Source organism: Atta colombica, unplaced genomic scaffold, assembly GCF_001594045.1.
Source record: "Atta colombica isolate Treedump-2 unplaced genomic scaffold, Acol1.0 scaffold277, whole genome shotgun sequence".
In the NCBI taxonomy this organism is placed as follows: Eukaryota; Metazoa; Arthropoda; class Insecta; order Hymenoptera; family Formicidae; genus Atta; species Atta colombica.
Window position 1 is genome coordinate 1644951 of NW_017259378.1, and position 9073 is coordinate 1654023.

Below are 9073 nucleotides of genomic sequence, written 5' to 3' on the forward strand. Positions count from 1 at the left end.
ATATAAAAATATATATAATTTTATATAATTATATATATTTATATATAATTATATATAAATATTTTTTTCCGAGTTACTTTATTGTATAAAATACGACCATTGAAACAATCTATTTTTTATTATATTTCTGAACTTAAATTATCAGACCGAGTTTGAGTTATTTCGTATCAAAGCGTTCACATCAACATATAAATTAGCAAACAAAATTTGAGCTAAATTGAATAATCTTCCTGAGTTAAATAGTTTTACTCTATTCTTACAGTTAAATTAACGAGATATTGTGTAAAGCGACATATAGGAATAATTAGAAATAACTCAAACTGGGTGTAATGTTACATTATAAATTTAACAGTGCATGCAAAATACATTCAATAATAAGAAGACATCCAGGATTAAGTTTATCCTAATCTGTTCTAACTTATCCATTTTAAGACAACGGATGTATGGAATGTTACATATATTTATCTGTATATTTGTATTAAATTAATGCATATATGCATTTATAGATATATAATATATTAATAAAATTACCACACATTCGTTACCTCAATAAAAACATTAATTCACTCACCAACCCGACGCGCAGCGGAGTCAATCTGCAACGTCGCTACGATGATTCTGTAACAAAAAAATATAAAATTCGAATTATAACAAACTAGAAAGAACTAGAAAGAACACAAGCAATATTAAAAAAAAACGTGAAGTTTTCTTAAAATAATCATATAATTTTCAAAATATATAATTTTTATAAGCATCGACTCTTTTAATGAATCATTGAGTTAGATATTTATAAAATAATTACACATTTTTTAAAACAGATCTTAAAAATTCGTATATATTTTTTGAAATTTCAAAATAATTTTAAAATAATCCTTTTTTTAATTTATCATTTTTAAATCATGCAAAATAAAACGATTTAAGAATAAATAGAAAAAAGATATTGATTTTACATAAGCAAAAAATATTTACCGCAAGGTTGCTCCGCCGGTGCCCGATGCCTCTTCTAGACCTCCTCCTCCTCTCAGAATCGGGTTGACATCCTCTCGCACAGGACACTCGCGTAAAACACTCGCGAATAGTAAAACTGTAAATGCGCGTGGACTATTCATTTATAAAAGTCTTTCGCGCGACACTGCGACTCCACGTTTACAAAACCCATGATAAAACTACTATTTCGATTGGTGGAATCAACACCACACGTCGACGAGTACTTGCGGAACACACGATGAATGCCGAACAAGAGTTAAGCCCCGCACGAAAGAAGATGAAATCGATCGTATCGAATCCGTCACCTCTGGTTTACGCCTACATCACGTATAACATTGACTCAGTCATACGCCCTAACTGCTAGTTCTAGTGGGACACAAGTGGTGCTATACCACGAGCGATTCCAAGAGACTGGCAGACGTGACAAGCGCCTCTAATAAGAAAAAAGTTGGTACCATTGCCGATTGTCTAACAATCTAGACAATTCGGGAAATGGATTCCAACCCCTCGTCACGAGCTAGTCTTTTAAAAGACTAGAGCTAGGCTCTGACCGAATCATATTAAACGCAAGAATCATTCAGATACTGGTAGATAAACGCAGAGAAATGAGCGCCCTGACGAGTTACACAACTCTTTTTAGGCAACCCACCAGGGCAGAATTCTACAACTCGTTATGCAATCGTTATGTGTTCATAACAACTGCATAATCCGAGTTACAGAATACAAACCCAGAGACGAATCCGAGTCAATTAATCACTTCTTACCGCTAAGGGCCGAACCGTTTGCCGGTAGACAGAGCGTGTCCTCAATTAGCCGACAGTAACAATAATTGCTAAACCGCGCGAACACAACACCATTGCGAAGTGTGTGACATTAGCGGCATCACCTCGTGCCTGAAGCACTTGGTGTGAGAGCGTTGCAGTGACCGTGACCACTTCAGCAACGTCCCAAAGAGAGTTCCACTTTCCTATCGAAACATCGAAGATATGATTCCATCGTCGAATTAGAATGCCATTCGAATAGATTTTGTCAAAAGTCTATTAAGTCCGATAACTTTGACGACACTCCCGAAACGCGCGACGCGACGAACCGGCTGCGGTTCGTTTACTTTCAATTAAATCGACGGACGAGGGTACGTTAGCTTCCCCGTCGTTGGATTTTTACACGAAGAGAATGATTTTACTCAATATCTAAAACTTTATCTAGATATATCATTTAAATAAATCCAAAAATTTTTAGATATTTAAGAAAAACCATTCTTTTCGTGTATATCCTCCGGGTACTGAGCCCTCTCACCACGTCAAGGTGTACCCATGAGAGGGAAAATATTATCTGAAAAATGTAATACACAAGGCTTGAATCTCTTATTATGATGTGTAAGATATGATTAGAATTAATAATGGGATGAGCTAGAAAAGAGAAATATTTCTTTTATTATCGACAAATAATGCAAAATTTTTTATACGGCTCGTATCAAAGATGCACGAAAACGAAAAATTAATTAAATTATTAATTACACAAACTATATTAAATGTGGAAGTATAATAGGAATCGCACATGAATTGCGTGATATCGTTTGTAGTATAATCAAGAGTTACACTCAAGCGAGAGAAAATTTTACGTTAAACAAAAATAATTGTCATCTCTAAATATCGCGAAATAGTAATAAGTTCCGTTTTCCATCGCGTTTTAATTAGAAACAAATGAACCGTACGAAATATATGTTCCATGATTGTCATCTCGATCCTTTTATATGAATAATTAATCGTGCAAGCTAGTATACTGTGAGTATTGATAAAGTACAATGTTTCATATTATATCTAGCATTTTTCGCGATTACGTTTTATAAAGAAATGTAAAGAAGAGCGATATGCGACACGATTATCTACCTGTACGAGTCTCAGTAAAGGAATAACTGTGCGGTAACTACGCGTAAACATGATCACGCGCTGTCCATCCGTCCTTCCGCATCAAAACAACCGCAAGGCCACACGCCAACCGTCGAAATATTAACGCATTTTTAACGAAATAAGTTAAATATTCTATTCGTATTATTTTTAATATTCTCCGATTAATAGGCGTTAGTTTTACTTCTTACATTCATTATGCACACACTCATGAATATCTTAGATATTTTAATTGTGATAATTATTAGTATAATAACTTTTTATTACAAAATTCGAGCAATGTACATAATGTTTTTAAAATAAAAGATTGATGCCTTGTGGTTTTTGTTACCTTCGTTTAATTCTATCACCCTCGTCTTATTTAGCATTCTTAATCCGGAAAAAGTAATAGGTAAATTATATTTAAATTATTTATCGCTAAATGTATACATGTATGTATGCTATTCATATATATTATTTTATTTAGTCCAAATTGTTTCATAATTAAAAAAAATATTTGCATTTATCTTTATTTAAAGAATATATAACATATTATCAATCTTGACTTAATTATAAATCATTAAAGAAAGCAATAAAAATCGTTGAAATATCAGAAACACTTTACATGAGCAATTAAAAAAAACTACATTAGCAAATTACTTTTTACCTTTTGTCTTTTGTCAGCTTAATCGATAAAAAAATATTTGAAATTCTAAAATAATTATTTTTTTTTCAATATACCACGATATAATGTATCACATACAACTCGCCTCTATAAAATTAGAAAGCTATAAGTTCTGAGAAAATTGATATAAGAAATTGTTTCCTTCGGCAAAAATATTAATTTATAAATTATACTTTTTTTACTCAGTATAAAGACAAGTTATCTACATATAATACTAATATAGGACTTAGTCGTATTTAAAATAAAATTATTTAAAATGTATACTTTTAATAAAAAAGATAAAAGGATTATTTAATATTTATTATTTTAAATAACTTTTTCTGATGTATTTCTTAAATAATATTTTAAACAAGTTTCCGAAATTTATTTTATATTTTTTAAATAAATCGTATCAGTCAGGGGATCGATCGAATTTAAAACATTTTTATTTAAAATATGTATTTTATAAATAAAGATAATGAAGCAGTTATTTAGTATTTATTATTTTAAAAAATCTTTTTCTGATTGATTTAATACTTATTTAATATTTCACATAAGTTTTTGAAGTCTCAAGTACGATGTTTTATATTATCTGGTATAGTATTTGTCGCAAATATATTTCAAAAAGAATTATGTAAAGAAGAGCGACACGACTACCCTATACAAGCGTCGACAAATAAATGACTACGCAGTGAGCGATGACTACGCATAAACTGCGTAAATATGACACCCCGCGCCGCCCCGTGCTATCCCCAGTCAAGGCCATGCGCCAACCATCGAAATATTAACAGATATCAGAAAAAAAGTAAAATAATCTATTCGTTATATTTTGTATATTCTCCGACGATAGGCTTTATTGTTTTATTTCTTAGATTCGTTACGCACTCACATAATTCACCTGTACTTATATATTTCAAATTGTGTTACAATACGCGATAATTAGTTTGTAATAACTCTTTGTTACACGATCAAATCCGCGCAATGTTATGTTTAACAAAAGAGAAACGTATTGTGACTTTTTGTTACTTTTGAATCGTTTAATTCTCATTATGGTTCCAATGTAACAATCAATCGATTAAGTTAATCGGAGTTGGTGAGACCGATCCTATTGCTCGTAGTTCCATTAAAAATCATCGCAATTTAAAATACAGAAGCTTCTTAAAGCTGAAACATTGCTCTATCAAGTAATGTAATTGTCATTTTTTAAAAAGTAGAATACATGGGTTGCTAAAAAAATCTTTTTATCAACTTGTAAAGGGACTTTTTTCTTAATTTAATATATAAATAAGACATCATTGATGTCTTGTTTGCTTCTACACCATAACACTTCATTGAATTTTGTTCTTAATAAAAATGTAATTACACCCGATCGTGTTAGGTCCTGTGCACAATAGAAGAAATAAGAAATTAGAAATAAAAAATAAACGATTTCAACCTATCAGAAACAGTGTATTCCGATGTATCCGATTTCTAATAGGTTAATATCGTTTATTATTCCTTGTTCCTTTTATTGTGCGCAGGACCTTACAATCGAATAGCACAAGTCACAAATTAGATTGTTTGATATTAGCACGTTAAAACCACTGACGTTTCCAAGATATCTTTGGGGGATCCCGATTTTTATAAAACGCTTATAACGTGATTCAACTTATCGTGAATTGTTACGAATATTAATCATTTTTTAGATTAGTACATATATAAGAAGTTCTGACAGAAAAATAGCGATAGTTCTAAGCCAATTTAAACAAGTAAGGAATCAGTGATTAAAGTGAGTTTTTGTAATTAAATTTTAGAATTAAATAAAAAAATGTTGATATGTGTAATGATTTTGATATAATATTACTAAATATTTCATATAAAAAATAATATTGAACTAATATTACAATTCAGTTAATTGAGGTTAAGATTCATCAAGAATGATGTCATCTCCTTAAATTAGATAAATTGCACATAATATGCAATATAACAAATATCGTAATAGATTTTAAATAGATGTAAAAAGATTTTTTAACAATAACTTTTGATATTCGATCGATAAATAATTTTTATTCTAAATTCATCAAATTAACAAACATTACTTTGTCAGAAAAATGTTGGAAAAACATATTAATTATTAATATAATTTTTTTATTTAGCAAAAAAAGGATTGTTTATAACATCTAAAAGATTTTGTGATCATAATGGCTACAGAGGAAGAAGAAGTTACAGACATATGTTGGGTAAGTTGTCTTTTAATACATTATATGCAACATTATATGAACATTAATAACTTTTTATACTAATTCTTCAAACGTTAGTTAACTATATTCACTCAGTTTACCATCTTGTTTCATTCCAAAAATACAATTTAAAACTTGAATTTAACTGATAATAGAGGAATTAATCACTTGATAATTTTTTTCAATTAATTTTATCAGAAACAAAAATTTTTGAATGTATTGTTAATGATAAATTTATTTTTTAGGAAGCTATGAAGACTTTTGCTATACAACAGCAACAATACTTATTTGAGAATCTTCCTGACTGCACAATATATAAAGACAATGAACATGAATATCTAAAACAAAACATTGGATTTGCAATTTATGGTCCACCAGAGAATATCAAAAGTACAAGTACAGAAAAAGATCACTGTTATTGCAAAACAGAGAATCCAAATGATGCAGATGTAGTTGAGACAGTAGGTTATTCAGAAGACGCTCAAAAAGTCATAAATAAGATATATGATAAAATATGTACATCTTCAGTAGAAACCGATGACTCTGGATCAATTTACTACGGTGTAATTTATAATATGATATTCCATCCTAAAACAAATGTAAGGTCTAAGAAAAAAAAAGTAAAAGAAGAAGCAGACAAAGATATGCCTGATTTTGTAATGCCTATTCCTATTTTTACAATCAGAAATAAGAAAAAGTATGGAACTACAAAGAAAGTAAAACAAGACAATACATCAACTGATGAAGTACAGTATGAAACATTATACATTGATGTCACTAGCAGAGTATACAAAAATTGGACAGATTATATAGAAAATAATAAATTACCAGAGTGTACTATGGTTCTTCCAAAACATGGTTTTTATGAATCAGATCCAGCTTATTGTCCTACAGAGGATTATTCAACAGTTTGGCTGGAAATTTTGGAGTCTCCTTCATGTAAATGGAATGTAAAATTCTGTAAAGGAATGGATGTCGCGTCTACTGTCGTCGGATTTGGCACAATTGGTTTGAGTATCGCGGCACTGTTCACACCTGTTGGACCAGCTGTTGCTATATCAGGTAAATTAGTCTTAATTAGCCTTAATTGATGCAAAATCAATTTATCATATTAAATATTAATTATATAAGTTATGATATTTATACCAGGATTTATTTCAATACTATATATTATATAATATATAAAGATATAAGATAGAATTACATTCTATTTTTTCACGTTTATTAGGAATTGCTGCTGCTACTGCGACTAGTGCTTGGTCATTCGGTCGAAATACCCAACAATTAATAGACCGCAGTAATCATGAAGAATCTATTCATGTTTTGGACAAAGAAGCATTTACACATTATCTCAGCATGACCAGTACTGCATTTGGTTTAGGAGCAATGGGAGGATCAGCGATTATTTCCAATGTTGCTGCACGTGGTATGAGAGTAAATACTTTTGCAAGAGTGGCATTTAATACTGTACAAGGTGGTAGTCTGATCTTGAGTGGTATTGGCGTCATATATCAGAGTCACTGTATGTATGATAAGTATAAAAAAGAGAAGACTTTCGATGTCATAGATGCTTTAAATTTGGCGACGCATCTTATGTTTTTCTATAGTTCCGTAGTTAAGATTCAATTTGCTAGCGATATAATCGAGAGTACTCAAAGTAAAATTATCAATGATTATAAGAATGATTTGGTTACCAAACGTATTCGTAGAAAATTCAATAAAATTGTAAGGAAAGCTGCCGAAAATAATACATGTAAAATATCCGAAAATGCGGAAGTAATACTTTATATAAAACATCGTCAAGATCTTTTGTCAAATCAGCCTGCAGCCAATGGTGGTAACCGGACAGACAGTACTTCGCATAAGATCGTATGGTCAATTAATCGTGGTGGATTAAAAGTCAATGGTATCACATTGTTAGATCCTATCGAATTTGTTACTCATCTTATAAAACTGGGCATATTTATCGGAATCGAGTCATCTGATTCATCGAATAATGATAATGAGCTTATTGAACAATTAACAAAAGCACTTTGTGATTTATTATCGAAGTTGTATGTAAGCGACGACTGTCCTAAAAGCAAAAAACTACCGATAATGCCTGACTTTGAACCTTTAATAAGGGAGATGAGTTCTCTACAAATTAATAAAAATTACTTAGAGATGCTGTTTAAAATCACTGAAAAATTAATAAAACGTTCCAAAAATATGGACGATTTTTTACTCCTGACTTTTACTTTTGTTTGGCAATATTGTAAGGCTAACCTAAAGCAATGGGGTATAACTTTATGTCCGCAAAGCGTTTGCAGCAATAAGATTTTGCAAAGAATTATCATTGCAATTTTTGAAGCAATTGATATGCTGGCTAGTAATTTATGTAATGCTTTTGAGAAATATATAGCTTCTATTTTGCATAAAAATGAATAGAGAATATGAATTCCATATAATTAACATAAAAAAGCGAAATTAGAAAAATTATGTATATATAGTAATTAATAAGCAACAATTGTTATAAAAATATATACTAAGCAGCAAGAAATATATAATAATATTTATAGCGGCAATAAAATTTAAGCTTTAAAGTAGGATATTAAAATTTTGAGATGCACGCGATTTATACTAAGATAACATTGATTAAATTGTTTTTTTCTTATATAATATATATTAAATATATCAGAAACTATTGATTGAAAGCGAATATCAAAAGATACACATCAATGTCTCACATTAAATATAATCATATAATGAAATCTTGAAAAATCTTATACGTATATTTAAAACATGTTTTTTGGCACCGAAGTGTCTTAAATAAATGAATAGTATTATGTATTTCCAAAATATTGTAATACGAATAATATCTATATCTAAGCTATTGTAAAGATGAACAATTTGAGATAATTTTAAAGTATACACCTTGAAAGTATACTGTATTTGTGCCTTTACAATTTTTTTATATTCAGATTGTATAATTTTCATCGAAAGTTATAAAATAATAAATATCTACTTATTTGCATTTTGTTCTTCATTAAAAATCACATTAATTCCTAATTTTAAACGAAGATCTATAAAGTATCATGTATAGTGAACGAAAAAATTAATATAGCAAAAAAAATTTTATTAAACATTTATTAAACAACGTAAATAGTAATGTAAGAGTTTTATTTATAAAAGATATATCTTAATCTTTGGTCTTTATTGTATTTTCTAATAGAAAAATCAAAAGAAAAGAATAAGTACAATGAAAGAAAACAAAAAGATCATTTCTTGATTCCAGGTTAACTTATAATTATACATGTAAAAACTATAATTATTTATTT

The 9073-nt window shown here is 29.5% G+C and overlaps 1 protein-coding gene across 2 annotated transcripts; it reads left to right on the forward strand.

The window, feature by feature from the left end:
- Positions 1 to 5088: 5088 nt before the first annotated feature.
- LOC108689815 lies at positions 5089 to 8183 on the forward strand. Of its 2 annotated transcripts, none has more exons than XM_018196755.1 (4): positions 5089 to 5305; positions 5673 to 5756; positions 6002 to 6818; positions 6985 to 8183. In XM_018196755.1, the coding sequence occupies exons 2-4, from the start codon at positions 5718 to 5720 to the stop codon at positions 8181 to 8183; spliced, it is 2055 nt and encodes a 684-aa protein (XP_018052244.1). In that variant the 5' UTR covers positions 5089 to 5305; positions 5673 to 5717. The 2 variants fall into 2 exon arrangements, with proteins under 2 accessions (XP_018052244.1, XP_018052243.1); XM_018196754.1 differs by having other exon boundaries at positions 5089 to 5285.
- Positions 8184 to 9073: the final 890 nt, after the last annotated feature.

Bases quoted from the DNA above. Each gene is read 5' to 3' on its own strand.
- LOC108689815 (XM_018196755.1), top strand. From the start codon at position 5,718: ATGGCTACAGAGGAAGAAGAAGTTACAGACATATGTTGG. The intron at 5,757-6,001 runs GTAAGTTGTCTT...TTTATTTTTTAG, and splicing joins AAGTTACAGACATATGTTGG to GAAGCTATGAAGACTTTTGC. The intron at 6,819-6,984 runs GTAAATTAGTCT...CACGTTTATTAG, and splicing joins ACCAGCTGTTGCTATATCAG to GAATTGCTGCTGCTACTGCG.